This window comes from Lytechinus pictus, chromosome 10 (assembly GCF_037042905.1).
Source record: "Lytechinus pictus isolate F3 Inbred chromosome 10, Lp3.0, whole genome shotgun sequence".
In the NCBI taxonomy this organism is placed as follows: Eukaryota; Metazoa; Echinodermata; class Echinoidea; order Temnopleuroida; family Toxopneustidae; genus Lytechinus; species Lytechinus pictus.
This window is the reverse complement of record NC_087254.1, coordinates 15,953,643-15,980,985: the sequence shown is the minus strand read 5'-3', so window position 1 is coordinate 15,980,985 and position 27,343 is coordinate 15,953,643. Positions and strand designations below refer to the sequence as shown.

The 27,343-nt window shown below is 34.5% G+C and overlaps 1 protein-coding gene and 1 long non-coding RNA gene across 10 annotated transcripts in view; one reads left to right on the top strand and one right to left on the bottom strand.

Annotated features, from left to right (window-relative positions):
- The window catches only part of LOC129270232 (myosin-16-like), a 76,451-nt gene extending 50,359 nt beyond the window's left edge, over window positions 1-26,092 (bottom strand). For 6 of the 9 annotated variants that reach the window (XM_064105416.1, XM_064105408.1, XM_064105410.1 and 3 more), the window contains exons 1-6: window positions 25,977-26,092; window positions 22,341-22,581; window positions 20,988-21,131; window positions 5,581-5,737; window positions 5,122-5,149; window positions 2,633-2,753 (exon numbers count right to left, since the gene is read on the bottom strand). In XM_064105416.1, the coding sequence (XP_063961486.1) occupies window positions 2,633-2,753; window positions 5,122-5,149; window positions 5,581-5,737; window positions 20,988-21,131; window positions 22,341-22,520 (630 nt within the window). In that variant the 5' untranslated portion in view covers window positions 22,521-22,581; window positions 25,977-26,092. Of the gene's footprint in view, window positions 1-2,632; window positions 2,754-5,121; window positions 5,150-5,580; window positions 5,738-20,987; window positions 21,132-22,340; window positions 22,582-25,499; window positions 25,756-25,976 lie in introns of those variants that run through there. The other 3 variants (XM_064105411.1, XM_064105409.1, XM_064105412.1) reach the window with 3 other exon arrangements.
- On the top strand, window positions 6,302-10,294 carry LOC135155850 (uncharacterized). Its single transcript, XR_010294974.1, has 3 exons — window positions 6,302-6,413; window positions 7,319-7,407; window positions 7,947-10,294. It is a non-coding gene; the product is annotated as an uncharacterized LOC135155850 (long non-coding RNA).
- Window positions 26,093-27,343: the final 1,251 nt, after the last annotated feature.

The window sequence follows — 27,343 nt, the reverse complement described above, 5'->3', positions numbered from 1 at the left end:
CTTCTTGCTTCTCCAGTCACGTGATTGATGACATCATATTGTTTCATTCACCGTTTGCCTGGTGCTTGATAGGGACAGGCGAATTTTCTTTCCTTAAAACTACCCCTTTTGGAAACACTCGGCTATTTATCTTGTCTTACTTGGTACATATTGACTTAATCTCTAACATAAAGGCATGACAATAAAAACGACACGTACTTTACGATACTTATTTACAAATACATTATGTAAAATGTACAGTTGTACGTAAATCCACACAATACACATAACATGTTCTGTGTGTCTAATAAAACTGTAATACATCAGATTGATTTCAAACCAATCAATTACTAATTGTATCCCACGGGACAACATCCAAACTTAGACGACTTTCGTCGACCTGCACCAATCCAGTCCGATGCGTTGTCTTGTGAAAGGTAAGAATACGGCCACTGATCTCATAGTGAGACCAAGGTGGAATGTGGGTTGCCTCTCAATGACAGCATGGACCGAACCGTGTCCGCGCTGCTGGGTCACGCGAGAAGTCTTCCAAATCCATGCATTCTTTAAAAGGGATCAGGCCCATGACCTTGAGCAAAAGTCATAGGACCCTTTCCCGCATGGACATTTCAATTTGTGGCTTGGAAGCACGGCTCTCGACAGGAAGTCCGTCAATGTTTTTTTTTTTTAACGAGATTGATCTTTGGTAATTTTGGAAAGAGGCTCTATCCGAAGTGGGAGTTGTGGCCATGTTGTGCATCTCCAGGTAAGCGGATCGCGACCTTCAGAAGGTCACTGACCCCTGTGCCCATTGACCTACAGCACGGTCGAAACCTCCTCGTTTGAATGTAACATATACCACAGATTGGTCCAAGATCATGCTGTGCATATATCTGACAGGGGGATCCAGGTCATGGTTTCTCAACACACTCACAAAAATGACCCATTTGCCCTTTGACTTACATGTACAGCATGGTTTAACCTACTAACTGGTAAGAACATCTTCTTAACATATAACACTAAGGTCAAAGGTGACTCTGATGGATATTATCGCATTCAACCACTCAACGGGCCGAAGCACGCCGTACCGCCTTTTAGAGAAAGTCAGAGAGAACCGACTACAACAACCATCTCATATTCAGTCTACCTACGCATTTCATTGGGACTAAGAATACCATCTAAATCTAATGAAGTAGCCATCAAATTTGAGAGTAACCAATAAATTGATTCCTAAAAAAACTTCTGAATTGTGAAATTGAGATTCGACCGTGAACAACGCTCCCATAATTCAAACTTTTTGTATCATTACTTCATGTAAGTTTCATAATCATTTTTATGAGGTCAGCACTGAATTCAATTAAGTAAATATTACAGGTCAATCCTGGACAGAATTTCACCCCCCCCCCGCTACTATATAACAAATAAAAAATAGTAAAAGAAATAAATCATGAGGCATAATATCTATTTAAAAAAAGTTGCTGCTGGACAACAAAAAAATGACAAATGAATCTGTAAAATATAATACTAGTATTCTAATTACGATTTTACAAATTTCGATAATATGGCTAAGATCTGAATAACGTAAGATTATCAATCCTGAAGAATTGAGGTTTTTTTTAAGACTTGTTGAGAAAAGTGTAGTGTCAGTGGTCTCTAAAAGAGGCGGCATCACATGGTAAATGGAAATACCCAACAGACCGCCATCTTTGTTAACTAAAAAAAAAAAGGTGGTGAACAGAGGAAAACAACAAATTAGCATCCGCACCCCAGCTGCAGGGTATACCTTAATCGCTAGATCTGTCCGTTCGAACAACTTTGTCGAAAAGTCTTCATCACTCGTGTGATATTTTTTTAATCAATTTGCATTTTTACGCTGGTCTTGTTAAAGCGACAAAGAGGACCGGGACGCCATATATTCTCACCACTCGGTACGCGCCCTTATTCGTGAAAGGCGCGGAGGAACTGCGGCAAAGGATACAGGACGCCCTCTTCCTACATGGCCAAAACGTTCTTGCAAGAAGAAAGGTTTGGCGCATTTGCATTGTCCGCCTAGACCGGGTCGGAAGGCTGATAAGCGCTGCGGCTGCCAAATCAGCACAAAAAATAAAGACTAGTTAAGACAAGACAGAACGAGACTGATTTCGACAGTCACAGACGGATATTACGGAACACACTGCACATGACATTGCTATAGGAGTGGCGCCACGTCATGATGTAAGAGGACTGCCAATGATACATCAATATATGGGATTCTTTATTGCACATGCCTCAAAATAGTGTAGTTTTCTCTTTTTTTATTCTAATCTGATCCAAAATCGATGCCACGAGTATATCTACTCCTATAAGCTATAATCATCGTCTATGTTTCTATTTAATAGGAAAATATAGATTCCGAATCAACTTATGAATTAAAAGTGTATTATTTTTCATCGCAGAAGGGATTTTGAAAGTATAATTTCAATTTATCTAAGACATATACAAAGAGATGAAGATATTTGATAAATCTCTGCCTGAAGAATATGACTATTAAAATGCGATGTCTTTTGGGTGGATGAAAGAAAGGGCATCGAGCTCAGTGGCGCCACAACTAGAATGAATAACGAGACAGTGGTCCTGCCAGCGCTGCGAGTGAGCGCGGCGATGGACATGGTACCTTCTTCCCGCCCTCCGGTGTCTCTTGTTGCAATTTGCCTCCGGTGGATACACTAGCAATGTTGGCAAAATACTGGATGACCTTTTTGGTGTTTTCTGTTTTCCCTGCACCTGACTCTCCACTGGTGGTTGTAAAGGGTGTGGTGGTATTGGTAGCGGGGTGGTGGGGATAGGGGAAGTGCAGGAAGAGATATTGATAGAGTAGAAGAAGATGATGAGACGAAGGTGTAGGAGAAGGAAATAATTCATTGAAGATAGGAGTAAAATAAAAAATAAGAAGAGCATTGTAGTAATTCTGAGTTCATCAAAATGCATCTACATGAGCTTCAATTTATAGATTGAAAAGGAGTGGTATTAGCGTATAAATAAGCATGAAAAATGGATTGCGCTAATCTAATACATGCAGAAGCGATGGACTATATTTTTTCAGCGTGCATTAACTCATCGTTCAATAATAGTTTTAAGTAAACGTCGAACACTGAGATCATGCACTGTACATTGTTATTTGAATTACAACATCTCTTAACGAACATCTAGTCAAGACAATCTGGAACAAAAACAAACAAACATTGTTTTGTGTCCTTATTTCCTTAACACGATAAACCTGTATATAAAATAAATCAAAGAAATAACTTCTGTAAAGCAAGCTTTGAGATAAGATTTTTTTCCCATGCGATATCGTATTCTTTGAATCGATGCTATTTTTCCGGTCTAGGAATTCTAAACGTTTTTGTCGGTTTCATTATACATGCTGATGCAATATCTATTTTTCTTATTTCAAAATGAATGGTTATCTGTTTTTTCATGCTCATAAGAGACAATGCAAAATTAAATTCATTTTACAGAAAGAGAGAGAAATAAAATACTGTTTGGGCATTGACTTTTTCGTGCTTTGGAAAGGGGTGGAGAGTCGCCCTAACTAAAACTACGAATATACATTGTTGATATTCCTACGGTAATAGTAGCTGAATTCAATTCCCATTTTAATGAATTTGAAATTAATTCCACATATGGCAGCTTTTGAAAAAATTACCTTCAACGTGGAAACTCGGTCATGTTTAGAGTTTTCAGATACTACGCATATCTGATAACAGAATATGAACTCAGCTAAAATTTACAATTCATATCTTGTCCTTATTACGTACCTTATACATAATGATTACGTGTTACATACTACAGACATTACAATGTCAACAAAATAAGCAACAATGTAACGTAAACATGAGAAATCAGCACCCATAAAGAGATACAATGTCTTCACAAGTGGAAAAGTATTAATCATTATTTTGCGAATGGAATTTGGTTACAAGAAAGGAAACCACAAAAGACCACGGTGAGCGAGCTTTCTCGGCCGCAGCACCTTGTCTTTGGAAAAAAATTACAACTGGACTTAAGAAAAATATCATCACTCGAGTCCTTCAAATCTAAAACGAAGTCCTATCCTTTCTAACAGTATTAGTTTTTGGCACTTTGACACTAATCCAAACTTTCTAATTCTTTCTTTTTCTTGTGCGCCTCGGAATAGAACATTTCTAGATAAATGGCGCCATATAAATGCCTATTATTATAATTATCATTATTACTATTATTATCATAATGCCAATCTTTTAATGTAATCGATAGTGTTGCTATCACTACATGTATTCTTTTCTGCGTCTAAAATCAAAGGCCTTCAGAGATTATCTTCATGAAAACTTGGTGAATATGAGAAAGAAAATGTGAGCTGATGGGAAACTTCATTACTGGGTCAAATCAAATTGATATCGTACGTCTTTAAGAGTAAAATACATTGTAAAGACATTATACCATTTGGGTTAGACACACTCAGATTTAAGTGAACACCTAATTATCGGACCGTCTATAATCTCAAAGTTATCTTAAACGTTATTTTAAGGTTTGGGAAGTCAGAGCATGCGGATGAGATCGAAGACTGCACACTCTTCTATAAAGGAGAAAAAACAAAGACTAGAAGAAGAAAAAACATGGTTTGTTGAAAACAACATGTATGTACGGAGACTGTTTATATACATATATATACACACAAGACAAAATAATTATGGTAACGAATCAGATTTGATACATATAGTTATTGTTATAACTTTAAACTGAATTCCTTAGATATCAACATGTGGTAAAGGGTTTTTATGATTAGAAATGAATAGTAGATTGACTCGAAATAAGTAAAATAAAAAAAGTATTGTCATTACCAGTACTAGATTCAATGCATGAACTATGGATTTTCGGCAGATAGAGAACTCGGAATCATTAAGTCACAATGAGAGTTTGGTTTTTTGCATAAGATTTTTTCAATCATTATGTTTCACAAAATCCTTTTTATTTCGGAGCAAAGTGTATAATAAAAACGAAAGTCATAGCTTAATCTGGTATAATGCATCAAAAGACAACGGTATAAAATGTTTGTTTTTCCTATTTAATTTTGACGTGAATGAATAACAGAATCACTATATCATTCTTGAGTACATTACTCACGTGATCAACATGGACTGGTTCTCGTGGTCTGTTTGATAAAAGAAAGAAAAAAACATTTTCATTTGGTCTGGGTTTATTTACCGTATAACAAAAAAAAAGCAAGTGTACAAAAAATGAAGAATTACTGTGAATGTAATACATTTACTTAAAAAATATGGATGGATAATTTTATTCAGAACAATTGATATAAGGGCGATGTTTTTCTCAGAATTCGCCAATCATGTATTATAATCCTTAGATGAGCATAGACATTTCCACGTTAAAAATAGAAATGAACCTATGTACAGTGAATTCGAAGAGAAAACTCAGAAAATACATGTAGGTTTATAATGAGGTGACATTCAAATGAAAATGTTCTTAATGTCATCTTTTAATGATAATTTTCACAGTGACACTCGCCAGAGATAGAATATATTACTATTATGAGAAATTTGTATACATCCTATTCGAAGGACTTACTCTGCAACATGTCGTGGTAGGCGTTATCAGCGATGGAGTAGACGTGGGGAGGCATTTCGGTACGCCTCTTGCCCTTGTAGAGCATGACGACCTTGTCAGTGTAGATAGGTAGCCTACGGTATGGGTTGATAGCCACACAGAACAGACCTGAATAGGTCTATGGGATGAAATAGAAAGGAAAAAGAACAAAAGAGAATGTCCTGTTAGACTCAGTGAGAAATGATTTAAAACTCGTTTTGGGGTTATTGTGATAAATGATAATTTTACAGACTGTGAGAAATATATTTTTTTTAAATCACAAATCAACTAAAAATTATATTCACTAGAATGCTAGAATATTTGTCTAAACATTATCGAACCCTTCTCAAACCTTAGACAGGTTTCTTTATGGTGTATTGAGAAATTGAGTTTGTTGCATAACATATCATCAATATTTCCTAGATAATATATATTACACAGGATAAAAATCATATCGATACATCTTAAATACAATAAGATTTGGTGGCGAAAATTCGTCCCTGTTTTCACGAAGTGACGGATACGAGAAAAATCGCATTTTTTTCAATTTTGAGTTTTTTGCATTTTTGGAGATCTTTAATTCATATCTCGAACCTCAACAAGTTTCAGATCACAAAAATGTCTAATTACGTTGCTATGACAACAGTGCACACACGAAAATACCCAGATTAAGGATTTCTTGTTTTTACGAAGTGACGGATAAGCAGCCGTCAATTCGTGAAAATAAACGAATACGCTTCATCACTCAAGAGTTTTTTCACGAAGTGACGGAAGGCAAATTTTTACAGTCTGGAACAGCCGAAGACCATGAAATGGTGAGTTTTTTTGTAAATGTAGGAAAGGAAATAAATTTAATGCAGCTCTTTAAGTAATTTCGAGTAATTTCAACCCTTTTAAACGTCTCTGATCGCAAAAATCCTTAAATTAACGTCCAATCTTTCCATACATTGCCCCACATATTCATTTTCGTGTCAGTGAAAATTGAATGGAGTATTGCGTGTCATTTTTTTGTCTTCAATTCAACTTGAATGTTAAGTTTAGTCAAACTAAAAGGGTAAGAATATTTTTCCAACATTAATCAAGACTAAATAGATTTAATGAAGGCTGAGGATTTGGTTAAAAAATCTACAGGGGCATTAGTTTAGGCCTAGATCTAGATTAATTTACACGAATTGCATTGCCATTGGACTCCAAAAGAGTCCAATGTTAACTCGTTATGTTCTAACTTGTCTTCACAAGTGCCTAGTATTTGCAATAAATTTCCACAAAAAAAATCTGAAATAAATACATAGGTTATATTGTCTTCCTTACTGTAGTGTTAGTTAACTCATCATCTAAATTCAGTAGTACTTTCAAACATATGTAATGGAAAGATACCCCCCTCCCCAGGGGATGGGGGGGGGGGGATTTCTATAAATGACAGTGAGAATGCTGAGATCATGAATTAATTCAGTTAAGTTAGTGGCCAACCCATTTGTGCAAATAAGTTGAGTCCTTAGTTAAAATGAGGATTACTGGAGATTTCTGTTTTAAATAAATCATCTCGAGTCAAGAGTCAGTCTACATCTAATGTAGATCGAGCTTTATAATTTGTTGTTTGGTGGCCACTCCCTCGCCCTTATCTCTATGACATTTTACAGAAAATGAAAGAATCTACATAAATAAACTGCACCTCGGTTCTGATCATAATCATGATGAAGATATTTTCATTTCTTTTCAGATGCAGTATATACAGTAACCAATGTTTCAGAGAACAAATGAGAGAAGTCCTGGAACCAGTACACTCGCTATTTAACAATACAATTCCAGGTGAGAATTTTCATAGTGTTATAATCCAACATGACATCCTGTCAGTATCAGCCATCCATTCATTTGCACTCATTACCAAAATTAATTTCAATTGCAAATCTAGTAAATAATGAAGTTATAAAAATATATTGACTCAAAGTTATAATAACCAGAAAATATTAATTTGGGAATATGTTAGCATTTAGCAGATACAAGTGTATTTCTAAGTTGTAAAAGAACATTATTTCCATTTTGACAAGTGCATTGTGTACTGCCCTAGAGCATTGAAATTTGACATGTAATCATATTTTCAGCTGAAACTTTCTTATAAATTGGAAACATTTAATTGGAATATTTGCTGTAAATATCAGTGGTAAATAGAGTATATAAAATATATTCTTAATAATCTTGTAGTACCATACTGACTTGGCAGGTTTTGTTTGGAAAGGGCAATTTAAAATATTGAGTCTGCTATCAATTCTACAAATTCGATATTGGATTGACAAAAAACTTTGAAAACAAACAGTTGATTTGTATATTATTTCATTCTACATACATAGGTTGGATCCAGGAGCCAACATGCTTGTCAGGTGGGTCATTGATAATTCCCTGAGCACCGCAGATGTGATCTGATTTGGTGACATGACAGTTGAATTGGTAGTGACTGGATTTTAACAGTGTGCCCTGGTTTGGAATTGTTGAAGTAACCAAACTAGAAACATCTTCTGAGAACTCTGACTGCGATTCTGATGATGAAACTCTGTCTACACTTGTGAAAAGTATGAAGGAATTGGCTCTGCCTCATGGCCTTTTAAGGCTCTCACTTAACTTTTTCTTTAGTTTCCAGCTGGGTAACTGATGCCAGTTTTAACTTTCTTGTGATTTTGACTTCAACATAAGTTTAGTTTTAGAGCAGTGTATTATATAAAGAAACCATGTTGCTTGAACTAGTCTGTGCTCTTACAGTGATATAATTATGAACTCCTTCAAATATGTTTTATATATACAGTCAAATATAAAGTTCAGAATAGTCATTTATCTCCTATCCTTACCACATGTTTAAATTGCTTATAAATACACATCGTCCGCATATGGATGCAGAAGAATTAGCCTTCTTTATTCATTTTGTTTGGCATGTTTTCATTTTGCTTGGTGCCATCTAAAAAAAAAAAATCCTGCATATGTCTACATTTTTGTAAAACAGAATGTTACTAGCTTTATTGTGCTTAAATGTATTGTATTAATACTTCATACTTTCTTATAATAACATAACCATACAATTTAGACTGACATGCATTGTGAAACTCGATTGTTACAGGATATATTACTAGTAAGGGTGAAAATCATATTAAGTTTTCATGAATTCATTTTCAAAAGCCAGATGTGTTAATACAGACCCCCCCCCTTCCATGAGGTAATTTTTTTTGGTCTATCAGGGGTGTGAGAATTCTTAAGCTGATTTCTGCTATTTTTGTTTTTTATTTTCAGCTTGATATCCCTTTTTGTGTACAATAGTTTGAGAGCTCATTCAATTTCATCCCCTAAAACTCTTCAGCATTTTCAGCTCTTTATCTTTTATTCACACCTGGTTTATGCAGTTTTACAGTTGATGTGTCATCATTTTATTCTAGAATTTTCTAATGAATGATATTCAGGAAAGAAATAATACATGATTATTTTTAGCAGACATTTTACATTAGCTTGAGGTTAAAGATAGATTGCAGCACATGTTTTTCTGTATATTTGTAGTAAGAATTTAACTCATTTCTACATGATCCCACTAATTCAAAGATGTTACTTGCTAAAATCGTGAAAATTTATTGTAAAGTTTTCAGAGTTGGAACTAAGGTGTATTTTACTGTATCTTTCTGTTTTTGGACTCGGGCCACAATTTGCTATTAAAAAAACAAGTGTTTGATTGGAAAATGTATTGATGAGTGTATTTAGCCAATAACTTGAGAATGATGGAAAAAATACAAATCTACTTAGTCATTCGTATTTTTATTACTGCATTTTTTTGTTGCTTTTGACGCTGTCGTTCGGGATTTTGATTATAAATTTGTTAATATATGATCCTGTTTGATATGAAGTTAAATAATTGATTTAAAATTATATTTCCATGTTTGAGTTTCATTAGTTGATACATGTAATTGTTTATTCAAAGGTTTACATGTTTCCTTTGGTAAAGATTATCTTTTAGCACAAGTAGACTTTTTAGTACTTGACAGTGTGTAAAAAGATGAAATAACTCTCAAGGCAACTGTGTCGACTGATTTAATTATGACATTCTTAAAAAAAAAGTGCAGTGAATGTAATAAGTCATAGTGATTATGTTACTTCTATTTTGATGGAAAAGAAATATACAATTTTACTTGAATATGTGTATGTCAATACAAATAGACATAGAGAATACAACTTTCCTGCACCACTAGCATTGATTATATTCCAGTATTCTTGTGAAGGAAAATTTATTCATTTGACATTGGAATGTTTTGAATGTAGAGTAACTTATTGAATTTGGTACTAGTTAGCAATTCTGTATTTCAAAATGTGGCATTCACAGACTAGGATTGCTAATTGTGTTAAGCATATAAAATGACAAAATTCTGTCAATGTGTACCTGATAATTCACTTCTTATGCATTTCACAGTGCAATATTAGATTCATTATAATAATTATGAATGTCGTTGTGTTTGTCACTAGCGATTATGGTCTGATATATTATTGAATTAAAAATATATTTCCATTGTTAACATTGTATGGAATTGATATTTTAATGAATTTATTAAGCATAACCATTATCATAATGATTGACATGAAAAAAAGTTATATTTTACTTGTCTATTTGTCACTTGCTGCTATGGTTTCATATGTTATAAAATTAAAAGAGTTCTTCTAAATTTATTTACATTGCTAACTTTGTGGAATTTATTTTATATAGTTAGTATTTTCAATGATTTATGACGAGTCATAACTCTTATTTTGCATGATAAAGGTATTTTAATATGATGTTCAGGAGAGAATACATGACTATTTTGATAAGGGAAAACTTGAGTAGAGAGAGAAAGAAAGGGAGCAAGAGTGGTTGTACTCGAAATTTGCTCGCTTTATTTTGACAAATTCTTATTCTTCTCATTTTTTGTTGTTGGGGGGGGGGGGGGGTGACAATCAGTCATAATTTACCAATTCTTGTTGCCGTTTTGACAAGTAAGTTCCACATTTAGTTTTGTACCATTTTCGAGGTGATTAAGTCTCAAAGAATAATTTTGAATAGCTAACTCGGCCTTAACAGAGAATACCTTTAACATTATAAACAACATTTAAGAAAAACTTAATTGGGATTTCATATTTTCAGGGGGGGTAGGGAGGTTAGTAAACTGACAAATATTTGTAATGTCGCATTATCTACTCCAACGGAGTCAGTGCTTAATAGTCCTTTCTCAAACATAGAATTACAAAGACGAAATGTGTTGTATCTCTTGTAGTCATTTTATTCATATCCTGTTAGGAATTTTCCTTATATCAGAGTTCATCTCTCAAAAATGAAGATAATATTGAAATGAAATAGGCATAAGTATAACACGTGTGTTAATTGGTCTTCCTGTTATTACTTGAAAAATGAAATCAAAGTATTTAAAGTGATTTTTTTTATTAAAAGAAGTAAATGTAGGCCTAATTGATCTGACATTTGGAATTGATTTTTCTTACAATAGCAAATAAAGAAATTATGTATATCTAGACCATATTTATCGAATTGCATCGACAAGGCTATACGTGGGACTAAGGCGAAGCTTCTTCCCGTCACTTCGTAAAAACAAAATTGAAGCGCGTCCTTGAATTTCGGATTTTCACGAAGTGACGGTTATACGCGCGGAGCACTATCCGTCACTTCGTGAAACTAAATCTAAGCGCGTACCGTAATATATTTTTTTCACGAAAATATGGTTCTGCTTACAGCTCATTATCTTCTTAAATATTTAAGTAAAATGCAAATGATTGGACTTGAATATTGTCCAGAATATGCCCAATACGAGGATATGACATTTATCCACCCTGCATACGTGGAAGACGTTGAGATTGAGGTCTAAACCTTTGAACGCGATTTACTAAAAACTAACTTTTTAAAAGTTGCGCGCTCATCCGTCACTTCGTGAAATAAGGGACGAATTATAATGTGGACTCGGAGTTTTGAACAAAGTATTGAAGGTTGCAAGTGTACATTTCTTGATATAACTTCTTTCTTGAAATAACTTGATTAACTTCTTAATGTAGTATCAAGTCTTAAATACTGATTGGGAGGACTGCATGGAAATATTTGTATCAAGGAGAAAATATATGAATAAAAAAGGTCAAAAGGATGGTTCTACTACATATATAGCAATTCACGCGTGTCATATATCATTCTTGTATAGCAAATTGATTGCATGTATTATTTTATAATGTTTATTATTTCTATATTAAGGCATATGTTTTCCACAGGTTATTTGATACTTGTGTAATTGTGTACCAGCTAAACCACCATGATCTGTTTTTCACATTCCCTATTCATTTATTTATTCATTTTCATCTTTTTACCATCATTAAAGCGCCATTTACAACTTAGTCGCTCTGTGAGAACTAGGTACGTAAATAGCATACAAGCCCCCTTGCACAATCTAGCATCGGTTCACCATTGCAAAAGCTACCGGCTATACAGGCTGTGATGCCGGGCGGCGATCTGTGGCAGGCGGTATGGGTCTGGTATGCGGTGCATTTTCTTGTGCAGAGCCATAGCAATGCCCATATTTAGCCTGGCTGAGGTTGGTACCCTTCGCCGGCGCCCCCACCCGCCGAATCTCCAGCACGCGATGACCGCGTTTAACCCTCTCTTTCCCATCTGTCCGGCGCCTCTTTGCCCATGCATGGGCATCATAACTCAGCGGAATGACAATGCGTTACCCCGCGGCTTTGTAAGGGTTAAGAAGGAGAACGTACCCAATTAGCAGTTTGATTGATTGAAGGTGTTGTGATTGATAAAGTTCAAGTATTCGGTAGTTAGTCGGATGTCATTCATGAAATATGACAATATTAATTGATTTGAGTCAAACAAAGGTTACGAATGGCATATCTGTTAAACATAATGTTGAAATCAGACACATCATTGTTTATGCTCTCTAAACAGTGAAAGGTTTGATATTGAACGCAGTTGCTGAGATCTGTTCTTTTCATTTATGGTTTATATTTTGAAAATGTATTTCTCGTTTGTCATATTTTAAGGAGCCCACAATATACAAGCTTTGCTTTTTAGTGGGATCCTCCATTTTCACAAATTATAAATCACAAATTCTTTACACATGATTATTTTGTATGTAACTTTCTTATAACATGTCTTTTTCAAATTGATTTAATGACCTTGGTATATTTTTTATGATGTTGACTTGTTATGATTGTATTTATTTGATTTATATTTTGTTGAAAATGAAATAAATGAAATGAAATGAAAAAATAATGACAATATTTTAATGCAAATCTTTTTTCTGTCTAAATTTACATCAAATTTTGCATATGTCTCTATCTTCATATTGTATACAAAACTTATGATACGAAGTATACAAATCAATTATACAATGTAAAAACAATAGATAATAATATAGGATTGAATACATGTAAGAAGGCGTAAAACATATAAGCGGGGGCTTGTGTCGGTATACGCTTGTAAAAAAGTGTGTTTTAGATATTTACCCTAAATTTGCCTACAATTATATTGTTTACCTCCTTCAATACCTCTAAACTACTCTTTATCAGCTTCATCGATTTTATGTAATCTTATGCCTTCTCATTTTCAATGTTATTAAGAGTTATTTCACCTTTGACACTTAATGGATTTTTTATATATAATATATGAAACCTGTATTTTTTTTTTGGGGGGGGGGGTTACATACTCAGTTCCTGAAGATGATCTAAATCAAATATCCAAATTTTGAACTCCTAGAACATGCATGAATCTACCCGGAGTTTAGTTTTTTGTCATTTTTCTTAATTATAATATGTTCCTTTACTTTTTATAAACTTCCCCTTCGTATACTATATCACATGTATGTGATGTATACGTCACCCGTTCGCAATGTGTGTCTGTTATTGTATCTATCTATTTTATTATTGTCGAGGTTTCTTTCATTGCGGTTTATTGAGATTTAATTCATTTAAGATCTGTGTAAATTGCTCTTGAAGAGCATGGGTGAATCACGGAGGGATAAAAATATTGACTTAGTGACTGGTATAGGTCATAAAAAACACCATTAGGGGGATTCCGAAAAGAGTTTTTTGGTCTATACGATGAGTGCGTCATTGTCATGTATACGATCCGGGCTGAGTTTAAACGCGAGAACTCTTCTGGGCAAACATGAAATAAACAAAAAACATGTCTATTTTAATGTTTTTTAATCCACATTTCTAAACTAAAAAGTGAGTTTACGCACAAATGTGATAAGAAAATTCAAAAGGTCATAGTGATTGAATATCAAATATAGATTATTAATAAAAATATATTTTTTCAAATCTAATATTCGCTTTTCTTATCGATCTCCGTTTAATGAGCTTGTCTAGAATTAAATGCATATTATATTTACGCCTTTTATTTAGGTATGTGTCGTGTTAATTGTCCAGTGTTATATACTTTCTCATCATTATTTTATCGTTTTTTGGGGGGAGGGGGTGCTTTTCCCATCGTTTCGTTTCGACAAAGTAAAAAGTCCATGTGTTGCATTCAACCTGCAGTATTTGTGAACTTCTTTGCTCATTGCACTACTGGATTAAGAAGAAGAAAGATGACAGTATTTATGGTTATGAGAGCACAAAATATACAGATCGATAAAATAAGTTTTTTATTATTATTTACTTGTAATACATGTATAACTTTTTCAGAGGAGTCATCTCAATTGATATAAAGGAAACATATTTTATGTACGAGTGTTTGTGTGTGTATGTGTGTGTGTGTTTGTTATACATTGCACAGCTTCCCAAAGATGTAGGCGGTCACTTTTGTTCGAATTAAGAGTATAGGTAACAGGGTGACTGCCAATAATAAAGTTTCTGTCTATTATTAGGATGATGAATAGCATTAGAGTGAGTGATACGGCTAAATACAGAGCGGTATGTGGTCCCTAGTGGCGCTACGGAGAAAGCATTATTAACTTATTTTGTTGCAATAACTTTGGTATTTGTTTCGGGTACATGTATGTGAATTTTTTGCAATAACATATAATCGATCCGTTCTTTGATGAGCACAAAAACAAAACGCCATACGTGTTTATATATACAACTGTACATAGCATTTTAAACGAAACATAGCAAACGATCATTTCAAATTGATCACTAAAATGACAACTGATTTTAATTAGAATCATAACGGAATGAAGAAATAAAGTATTGTACATATAAATTTGCTAAATATTTTATTCTTTATATCAAGGTGTATGAAACCAGACATCAAACTGTAATTGTTGGAAATTGAAACAAACGACAATAAATCATTATACGGTAGAGCCGTATATGAATTATTTCGGGAACATACACACAGCTAGAGGAATTTCCAATCTAAATAAAATTACATTTGTAATAATATCAACTAATAACTAGCGTTAAACAAGTCTGCAATAATATGCAACTACTTTCTTCCCTGTGATCAAACGAAATTGAGTAATTCCTTTGATTTATATACATGACAAGAAGTATTATCAATATTTGTGAACTCATTACATTTTATTAGCACCTGTCTTTCAGAATAATCTCAAATATATCCACAGTATTATCTTAGACCGGTGTGATTATTCTCTTTGTTGACCTATGATAACCAAATTACCCCCCCCCCCCCGAAAAAACCAAATCACTCCATTACTTTCTTTTTGAAATATGGAATCAAGTTCTCCCACCCCCCCACAAAAAACTGTTCTCGAGTTTATGACGAATGAAATTTTGTGTTTGTTTTATTTGCTCTCTATATACACCTTTAATTTTCGAATATTTTTATTTTAAATATAAGTTAGTTTACATTAACAAATGTTTATTTTTGAAAAATCAATTCGGAATACTTTTCCTTGCTCACCCATAAATTTTCATATCATCCCCATATCCATTTTCTTTTAGAAACCGAACTAGTGCCTATCGACCAAAATAGGACATTATCAAATATGCCATTCCTTTTTTTTAATGGGGAGGGGTTAAGGCTCGTTTGCTGAGAAGCCTAGCTTGGAAGTATGCAAGAATCATGTCTCGTATCTAAAATGTCAACTCCTTTTACATTTGTACCCACTGCATGCCACTAGGTAACGCCATACTGCCTGCTATCTTATTCGACAGTCACCTTTTGAAGGATATATAGCACATTAGAAAAGATATCAAATGGATGAATACATTTAATGACACAAACACGGAAACAAACATCTCATCTTATTGGATAGTTGTACAAAGGTCATTGAAATCTGTATACATTGTAGAGCCGTGTAATTATCCCGAATATGTTTTACTTCATTGTATATACAAATGCTAAAAATGCTTCGGGTACACTATTTTATCTTAAAAAGACCATTTTATAAGTTTATTAAAATTTTAACGTACTAAATGTTGGTTAAAACAAACTTGAATGAATTGGGATATTTTTTACCAATCTTCGGTAGGTTCATGTTGCTTTAAAATTTCCTGAGAGTGTTTATTGTTGAGGGTATTAATTCATTCCATTTAAATAACATGAGGGGAATATATATCTAGAGAGGTAATTCTATTTCTCCCCGATAAAAGGAATATTGAAAAGAGTGAATTAATGGGATGATGTTCACATATAATTTTGGGCGCGAAAAAAGGAAAATATGCAGGTCGAGAGTACTTCATCATGTTTGCATTAAGTACATGGCATTACATGCCTAGTATACAGTGAAAATGAAGGTTTTTTCTTTAGGAAAGTAATGACCTTCATTTTGTTTTATATATAATATATCTTTGATTATCATGAAAAGCATAAAAGATGGATTACTGATTTTCTGATGAAATAAACAACACTTGGAAAGAATAATTATTTAAAAGTCATGTGAATTAAATCTTCGTTTGGCTATACCTTATAACTGACACGAATACATTCGGAAATATGTAAATGTAGTATATCTAGTGTGAAGGCCAGATCTAATATTTGTAACATTTTAAAATGACATTACCTTTACTTTATAGGAATTATTGAAGGTCTATGAAATGTCATTTATTTCAACCCTTTTGGCGTATTTTATATTTTCCTCGTCAATCTGTTCCTTTGCTTTTATATGCTTTTATGAAAATTCTCGAACACTATTTAATCGGGCGTTTTCAGTACTTTTCGAGATTATATGGCTTCCTCCGTTCTTTGTATACCCAACACGAGCTGTTTATGTTAAAACTCACCTATTAAACGTCTGTCTAAATAGACCGCGGTTTTACTTGTTGAGATAACGTGTCTAAGCTTACGCACAAACTTGTGCTTGTAACCCCTCTCTCCAGAACAACGGTTTTCGTGTAAGATTAAAAGTAAAGCTCACTAACAAATAAATTATAGGGTACAAGATGTGTGTAAATAGAATCTCACTCTTAGCACGATAATGTATGCCACTTAACACATAACACCAAGCCTGATCGATGGCATAGGCCTACCTGACTACATGGACATTTTACCTTTTTTCCTTCATGAAAAAAACATAACGGAACATACATTTATATTCATCATCACAATAATGTATAAATGTTGTTTCTTCGTCATATAGATTAAACAAGATTCTTTGTTGTATTGTGTTCTTGTATTGTTTTGTGTTACAGGTATCCCGTCACAAGCTTGTGCTTTCAGGGAACTACACCTTCTTATGTTAACAAATATGCTGTATATTCATATATTTATGACAAATGGTTTTGTACTATTCTGTATTTTGTATAATGTTATAAAACATAATTTTTTGTGAAAAATGAAAGATTTTTTTTTTTGTAAATTTAATTGAATCTCCAGACTACGGGAACATGTCTACAGTTTAAACATTATGGTGTTCGAAATGACAAAATAATTAAATTCAGGCTAACTCTGGCATGCCAGTAATTTATTACTGAACATATGTCCTTTTTCAATTAGATCGGCATATAAACACACAAACTATAACAACAAGTGAGACCGCGAGGCCGGGTAAATTAAAAACTTTTCCGAGACTGCATCCATCACTTGTAGCGTAATAGGCATCTGCGGATCTCATTCAAACGAAAGGAATCTATCAGATGGAACAATTTTACATCCGTTCACCTACCCTCAACTGTATGTACATGTTTCGTGCGAGTGCAAGCACGTATCCTGCAAATCATGGAGCTATGAACACAGATGTGCAAATAGATATGAGGGAGGGGGAAGGAGATGGATACCTTGAATTTGAGTGCATAATGCCGTTTTTGGATTTGGGTATGGTGCATTATTTTGCACGAACAACAACAACAACAAAAAACTTTTATTAATAATTACTAATTTTGTATAAATCTGAGGAAAAAAGGAGAACTCATTTGACAATTATTAAAAGGAAATCAAAAACAGTTAAAATGTTGATTTTAATTTTATTCAATACGGCTTTTGTGAATATTTGTACATTTCGATCCATTTAATGTTATAATTATATTCCAATTGTTTTTAGGGGGGGGGGCAACTCCTCAACCGGTAAGGTCTATGTCAATACTTGCGTGAATTGTTTCAAAATAGTGTTCATTGATATGTGAATGATTGAATAAATTCACAATTTAGATTTTGTTCGATCTACCATTGAAAGGCAATTTTATGAAGCATATTTCACATCAAAGAATCTATAGAATTGACGATACTTTCCGGTCGTCGTTTGTTTGATACAAATGAACTAAAAAGTTTTGAGTTTTCAATATAACTCGATTAAACCGCAGGATATACAAAGAATAATTACATAAAATTGGCCGATGTCTTAGAGTCAAAGATCTATGTGTATACTGGATGGAGATATCGACGTCCCAAGAGAACGTCTCCTAAAGAACGCGTATATATCACACGGAGATGGGTGCGGGCTGTTCACATTCCCTGTAATTCAAATATTGCATCAGACATCTGCTCACATATTCAAGGTCTCTATTTCGGGACGCGACATCACAACCGATCGCAATTATGTGAGAGGTATTTTGACCCGACTTCGGCCCCGCATACCAGTAACACTTAACCCTCACGGTTACCCCACCATGGGTCGTATTGCCTATATATGTTCTAAGCCTAAGGGAGACGCCACACTTTATGCTTATGCAAGCCTTTTCTTCGCTAGCCTTTTCTTCGCTGAGACCCCATGGCCCATATTCTTCAGTATACGTAGATCTTGTAGAAGGTATACAGCAAAAACTGTTGTATTGAAATTGGTTGTTTCACAGATGACCACACCAGTCAGTTTACTTCGGTGCTAAATTTACAGTTAGCTTAACACCGTGAATGTTATTACTAAACCGTTGGTTTTACTTTATCACAATTTGGTGTTATGTTCAATATCTAGGGCATAGGCGGATCCAGGGGGGGGGGGTGGGGGCATTTTCATATGCCTGTCCTAAAGATGTCCGGTCCTATGTTAAAACTCAATGTAATAATAATGTGCGATCCATATCCACCTCACAATTTTTCTACAAAGTGCTTGAAATATAGAGCTGAAATTCACTCCTTTTTCAGATCGGAATATCAATTAGTTTAGGCTCGCGCTTCGCGCTCGCTTTGATTTTCATGATAAAAGATGTATTTAGAATGCCCAGATTCTAGGTCTAAATATAAAACACGCGCGCATGTTTATTCAGATACTCAACTTGTTCTCTATTATCCAGTTTCAGATCACAATATCAAAAACTTTCTGCTCGCACTTTGTGCTCGCATTATTAATATAGGAAGATCCCCACTTGCTCATCCTTTTCATGATTTACAAAACTTGAATAGAGTGTCTCGTTCAGTGGGTCTAAATCTCGACATTTTCCACCCGCGCTTCGCGCTCGCATCAATTATTTGGTTATATACCTATTCTGTTTAAGTTACAAAAAGTGCTTAGATTTTCCATTCCATAGGTAAAAATGTCAAAAAGATTCAGCTCGCGCTTCGCGCTCGCATTATTTGATTTTTAAGATATGTTACGTCTTCATGGCTAACTGCAAGCAGTCTTTAACAGAACCTTTTCCATCAGTTTATTTCTGCTCGCGCTTCACGTTCGTAGTAATTATTAATTTGCATACACATCTTTTTCAGGATAACAAATATTGCCCAGTATGTTAAAATTTTAGGAAAATATACACAAATTTTCCAAAAAAATATAGCTCGCGCTTCGCGCTCGCATTATATCAATAAGGATTATGATATTATATATTTATGTTTATTCATAAGAATAAAGCCAAGAAGTGACTATTAGGAATAACCCTTCCAAGAAATCAAAAATCATCTTCGAGCGGCCGATCGGGGAAAATATGGCTGAAAAAATTCCGCCCCTCCCCCTATTGGCGAAGGCTGGATCTGCCCCTGTAGGGTGTAAGTTTATCTTCTCATGAACGTGGCCCTCCAGTGACACCAAAATGGTCTCAGTTTTAACACCCAAGTTTTTTACAGGGTAATGCTTACTGCAGCCCTGATTAAATTTTCTTTGTTAAACCTTTTCGAAGGTCGACTTGGAAAAGTTTATCAAGTTTACGTCAGTTCCGGTTTCAACGCAATTATATTCATTTAGCACATCATGCTAATGAATTCAAAGCATGATAACAGGAATGAAGCTATACATCTTTCCAAAAGAAATAAGCTGGATTTCTCTAGCTGAACGACGACCTAATTTGATGTCTCATTATTTTCACTTGATCGTAACTAGAAATTTGTTCTCTGTTCAACCAACATTAACCTACTTGATTTTTAAGATTACGGTGCCTGCCAAAACCAACCCAAATCTTTTCGGAGCTGGCTTCATCTACGTATGTGTAAGGCTAGTTGTCAGTTACTACGATAACTGTCAGATGCTATCATAGTTGACTCTCCCCTTTAACAAGATATGTCAGATAAGCCACATTTTAGATCTTTAAAACTGTATAGATCTAAGTATGCTTTTTGGTAAAGCTGTTTTATTTTTATCACAAATATATGATGAAAAATATGTTTTATTCCTAAAATTATAAAAGTCAAGACAATAACAAACTTTCAACCTTTTTGTCAACGTAACTTGTTGTTGCTGTATAATATATAATCTAATAAACGAGGCTTCAAGAATATGAAGTCACACTTGTGTATCTTCGGTAGATGTTGAAATGTTAATACTATGAGAGATGATTTAAGTGTGCTGTGGTTCAAAAGTTAAAATACTATTTCTGGGGGGTCAAATTTGACTCGAAATGGCGCCACTTTCATTGGAGTCAAATGTGAGTCAATGTGACTCAGTAAAGGAGTAACAATAACTCTGAACCTCTAAAATATCTTGATTTTTATTTTACATGCATCTCACAACACAAAGGTGTACTTACACATAAAAACAATTGATGTATAATGGTGACGCAAATTGGTTTAATAGAGTTCTAGGGTACAGGGGTCAAGGGGGGAGAGGTCATGAACTTACGTAGATAAGACCAGAGTAGTATCTCTGCCTGAGGTTCTCCAATACACTGGCTTCGTTGAGGTAGGTCATGCCAGCCATGTCTTCGATCTTGTCGAACTTAGGTGGGTTCATCTGCTGGGTGTCATCCTTCTTGCACGTGACTTGCTGTTGTGGTCAAAGGTCACATACACAATGAGTTAACTTCAAAGATTCATATATATTTTTATAATAATGCTTATTGTACTTACAACATTTTCTTGATCATACTTAGGTGGAAATGAGAGGATTTCACAGACCTTTATATTATATTACTGCGCATGGTCAAACCCACCCTAGAGAAAAAAAATGAGGGAGGGTTCTTAATGATCCTTAAAAAATGAATTCTAATTTTATTTTTTTTTTTTCTTTAATAAAAAAAAAAGAAATCACCACACTGATAGAATATAGAAAGTAATCAATTCTAACCTAAAAAAACACTTTATTCATCGAGAAAATATTCAGTAATCTAGCTTTTTCTTTATCGTATATTACATCAATTTTTATCTGTAAGCTGCTTCAGTGAATATCTGGAGTTTATGTCGCACCTTTACGGCGCACCTAAGTTGTGGTTACGTAATAACCCACTCTGATTTGGCATGTTTACCCATTGAGCCTTGTTATCATCTGTGAGTATACCAACAGTATTAAGACAAAAACTTGTTACGAGTCATTATCCCATGTTATTTGCTTTATTTACAGTATACTTGCTCGTGGCAAAAACAAGTCCTGGAATGATGTAAAATCTTTTTAAATATTATACGTTCGTCCTTGATTAGTATAACATTAATTGAAATCACTGAAATATGATAGAATGTGATGTAATGATGTGCTCTCTATTTGGTACTGAAAAATATATTGAACAAAATTTACTTTATTACAAATCAATTTTAGTAGCGTTCTGGCAATTTAACCGAAATTGAAGTATCTAAGATTATGATAGCAAGTTGTCGAGAGCATTGGTGATATCTTCGAACCACTGAATTTTCACTGACTGTAATTTTCAACCGGATATTGTAATTCAGTAACTTAATTTAAGAAAAAGTTCTGTATTCGAGAGTATAAGGTGCTTGATTCTGATAAACAATGGATATTTTGATTATAAAAGTGCAGTGTTTCATTATCGATCCACTGTCCATAATTTGTGGGGTATCTATTTTTATAAATGATTTTTTAATTTTTCTATTTTACTTTTTTATTATCATCTATAATATGATTTATATTTTGATATCATTTATATCAGTTATATTTTAAGATGACCCCTATTCTTTGTTCAAATAATGTCCGATTTCCCCCTATAATTTCCGAATATTCGCGATGATCTTCGTGCAGAATTACCTTTCCAGTGGCGGTTTTGACGGTGCATTCCTCGCCCTTGGTACTGATGATCTCACCCTTGATATATCCCTGTTTCTCGTCATTGACCCAGCACATCTTCTTACCGTCGAAGGTCTGGGCCTGCGCCTCGAGCTGGGCCTTCTTGTCCACCTGCAAGAATTGATCCGATTCGTCAGCCATGGTGCCGCCGGTGCTGCTGGTGCGATCCGAAAAGAAGGATGAAGTCTAACGCTCAAAGATCCTATCATGAGAACAATACAAAGCAAAAAAATCATGACATTAGTTTTTATTGCGTTTGTTTTATTTCATGGAAACAAGACATTACCACAACTTTGTCAATGGTTCGAAATATGTACTGTATTTCACATAGTACATAGGGAGAGCACTCCGTCTTAATAATTAGTCCTATGCAATATCAGTTTGAGATGATGAAATCTGTTTGACAAGGGGAGCGTTTCTTAAAGGACTTTTTTGAGGTTTTATCATAATTTAGCAGTGCTTCTCAGCCAATCAAAGGCAAAGAAAAATGTCGGATGACAAAATGTAGGGCTCACATTTCGAATGAGGGTCGAAGTAAAAGGACTCAAACGAATAAGCAACACAGTTCACTTTAAATATGTAGGCCTAATAAATTTAATTACTAAAAATGTAAGCCTTTGCTTTATCTAACGCATTTTAAATGTGTCAGTATCTCGTTAGACAAAATAGACAGTTCTTCAACTGACCGAAGATCTGGAACAAAACTGCACGTTAATATGAAACCGGAAGTCCTTGAGAATTGAAAAATCAAAATGAAATTGATAATGACTCTAAAGTGAGAAGTTATCCTGTTGTAGATCCTGACTGTGATAAGAAGGCAGTGGACTCTGAAGAAATATCTTAACTAAAAACTTTCATGACCAGGAGGAGAGATCCTGAAGATCAAAGCCCATGGGAGTTCAAGGCGCAATGGGACAACACTCAATGCGGAATGGGAGAAAGGGTGCGAAATTGAATTCATAGAACCAACATTATTCCGATATTTTGAGTAAAAACAAAAAGTATTATTTCCCTTTTTTATTTCTTTAAAAAACAAATAAACTGTAGATGTGCGGAACTTGAAGCAAAGGTCGAAGAAAGTGAAATGTTTTGCGAGAGAGAGTGTGTGTGTAGGGGGGGGGGCGCCCGTACGTGTAGATGAAAGTGCGGGTGTGTGAAATGAAAGTGTGAGTGCGTATAAGGGTATGTGCGTGTGGGTTCCCGGTGTGTATGTTTGCATGCGTCGCCGTTTGTTGTATTTCAGTGTGAAAGATGAAGCGCATTTCACCCGAATAACACTTCTTACTGTTGAAATTAAATTTGTTTCCTCTTTAACGATCAAAGCTAAATGTCTCTGCATGGCTCACAATAATCACCACATCAAGGAAGCATTATCAAACCTCCCTCAGACGGTAGAAATTAGCTATATCATTCTATTGCATTCAAAGTAATCAATAGAAAGTATGTTTAAACATTATGTAATAAGGCATTCTATTATGTCAAACCATTTCAGATAGTATTGACAATAAAAGGATGAAAATGATAATCATAATCATAACGATATGATAATATCAAAGTAATGACTACTATTCTACCCATATCAATAATCATGATTATTAGTATCATAATGATAATGAATAATGATGATGATAATAATAATAATAATAATGATATCTGTAATAGTATTGAAATGCCAAACTGATAGAGAAGAATGCTCTCAAAGTTGCAATGTCTACCAAGGATTGAATCATTGCATTATTAGACCTTGTAGAAGACTACTAAATACTAATACCCTAATTAATATTGAAATTCGTGACTTATGATAAAAGGTAGAAATATCAACATTAGCCAGGAAAATTAGATTAGTTTGGCATTTACTGAGTCTTAAAGATATTTAGATTTCAATGAGTTACCAAAATGCAAAATATACGCTTTGACAATGCTGTATAGTACATATTCTGTTATTCAATATGATAAGATCATAAGTATGATTTGATTTCTAATAACTTTTTCTGATAAAGCAAGAAAACTACGAGTTGATGAAAAATTCATTCTTATAATAATAATATAAAAAACAGATCAAGTTGTTTCAAACTGAGCAGCATTTGTAACACCTAGAAAGACCACATAAATCATGTTTAATTCTTGGGAATATTTAACTAACAAAGTATCTTATATTGGTCTAATATATATAATTCAACAAACACGAGTACAAACCAACTATTTATGGGAGTATATACAATAAAATAAAATACTAGAAAAAAATGAGGAAGAAAAGAGGAGGGATTAACTAATTTTCAAGATGATGACTTTCAAAATGGCGGATCATCTATGATCTTACTACTTATAGAGCAGTGGGATATGGCGGCATCTATACACTATCTGGTATATTGGCACCGCGGCCCAAATAAGGTGACCATGTACAGAGGCCCCGTAGGAGGTAGTCGGGTCGCGATATATTACACACAGCATGAAGACTGCTACAAATGAAAGGTCCGATTAAGTATTCTGGGTAGGACTTATATTGTTCGAATTAAGCCATTTGTCCTTACTTAATTTTAATTTAAAATATGTTCTCTGTTCATGGGGTATCATATAACATATCGAGAAAATTGACACAAGTTTTGAAATGTCAGTGAGCAATGAAATTAAATCAGATATTAGTTTTATGCTAAAATTTTAAAATGCCATATCATATATATATTTAAGGAACTTTTGAAGACACAAAAGTACTTGCAGTATACTACACTTACACAGATGCATATATATATACATAGCCAACCAGCAGTAGGTCTAAGATACAACCTTTAAACGTTGAACAATTTCTTACTTTAATGTTTAATTATCGCATTAATATTAATCTTCTAATCCTGTTTTATGGATCGGAACATCGATCAATATAAAATGAACATTAATGATACCAAACTTTTCATTATAAATAGCTTTATGATTATTACACTACACCGGTATGGACAGCTTTGAACATAGTCATATAACATTTACTCTTGGCATGGAAATATATATACTGGTACGCCGCACAGTATTAACACAACAAATTTTGGCAGATTAAACATTGAAAAAAAAAAACTCGACAAATAGGTATCATCACTCCCGACACAGCAGCAAATCAATGATCCTTACAAACTTGGTAAATATCCCCAGAATCCGAGAGACTAATTCTAAGTCAGATAGAAAGGTGTTAGTTCCCGGTGCTTCTATCAAAAGTAATGAGATTAATCACGAGAAACCGAGAGAACCAACCAATTAATTATTTTTTTTCTAATCTTCTGTCCTCTTCGGTCTTCTTCGTTCACCCGATGGCCAGCTCCAATCACGTTCGAGTTGACACAATGATCCAAAGAACAAACTGAGTTATCCTCGCAAATAACACATATCTGGCAAAATCCGTAAAACAAATTATGGGCTAATAAATCGTCGAAGAAGATGCGATTGACAGTCTTTGGAGGGAATACTCTGATATCGGCAGGCGAGAACAAAGGCGGTCTTGTTGGATCCCGTATGTACCTAATAGAACAGGAATGCGGCGAAGAGAGATCACTTAGAAAAAAAAGGATAAAAAAGAAGAAATAGACTCGGGAGGTTTAGAACAAGACTTACCTTAGGAAGAGGAGTCGGAGGGAGACTGGAGACAACCCTACTAGATTGCGAGCTAAAGCAATCTGTGACATGGACTACCCGGACTCACTAACACCCATTCAAGTACCTCGGACTGCGACCCGGCTTCGCCCTGATTGGTCGGCTCTTCGGGTACACCCTGCCTCGTTACTTTCAACCAATGACGTCAAAAGCTGGCTAGAAAATTAGCATGCGCTTTGCATGAAACGATGCGGCCGGTAAGCGTGTGACGTCAGGGACTCCGACAACGGGTATGCGATTGGTATGCGAGGAATTTGGTAGGGGAGAATATTTCAATCGCGGTCGGGAAAGCTGCAGTGTATGCCTAGTTGGATGGGGGTGTATATATTCTTCATGCCAGATTTTCTGCCCTGCATCTCGTGTTAGACTAATATTGGTAGGTACCGGTGGCCCTCAGCCTGCCTTCCCATTTCATTTTTTTTCTGTCACAGAGATTGAGCCCGGGTAACCCACAACCTTTTATCAACTTTCTTAAAGAAAAACTTAACGTCCCAAAAATATATTGAGTTATGGAAAACATATCCCTTGCGAGGTTTCCAGGGTATAGACATTGGGGGCTTTGTCTTTTATTGTGTATTAGGCTACAATAAAACCGCAGCGTAGGGGTTAAGCTCTGATGTAGAGACTAATTACACGGCGAGTGTATATTCCAAATATAGTCAATGGCGTGCTGTAGATAGGGAGCCACCATTCGAAGCGGTATGTGAAATTCTCCCGACCCAGAGAGATGGGGTGGGAGAAGCAGAAGGAAATAGAAAAGAGAAGAGAAAGAGAGGGGGGGGGGGGGAATTCAACAGGCTTATCTGCCGAGATGGTTGCGGCCGTGTGGTAAGATAGTGACCTGACTTAGTTCAACCCCCCATAAATGGAAAAGACCCTTCCATGTATATAAACCGTGACACCGGTTATGCTCATTTAATATATATATATATATATATATATATATATATTTCAGGTGGTAAGATGAATATACATATTAAGCCCGTGTATAGTTGTAGTTTATGAAGCCAAATGCACCCTTTACACTATTCAATGATTATTATGATCGATATTGGAGTACACTCATAAAATAATTCTGGGAGGAAGGCATCGTTTTTCTTTGTATTTTCCGGATGTATTTTATTTTGATTTTGATAATCTCTTAAAAGTAATTCAGCAGATTTAATTAATGACTCAACAACCTTAAGAAATATGTAAATGTTAATATAGTATCTAATAAAGCTGTAAAACGAATGACATTTTAATTGTATTCTGAAATGTCCAGTTACTTTTGGGGCGTTGTAAAACATTGTTTTTTTAACCAAACCATGTTTTATTTTACTACTTTA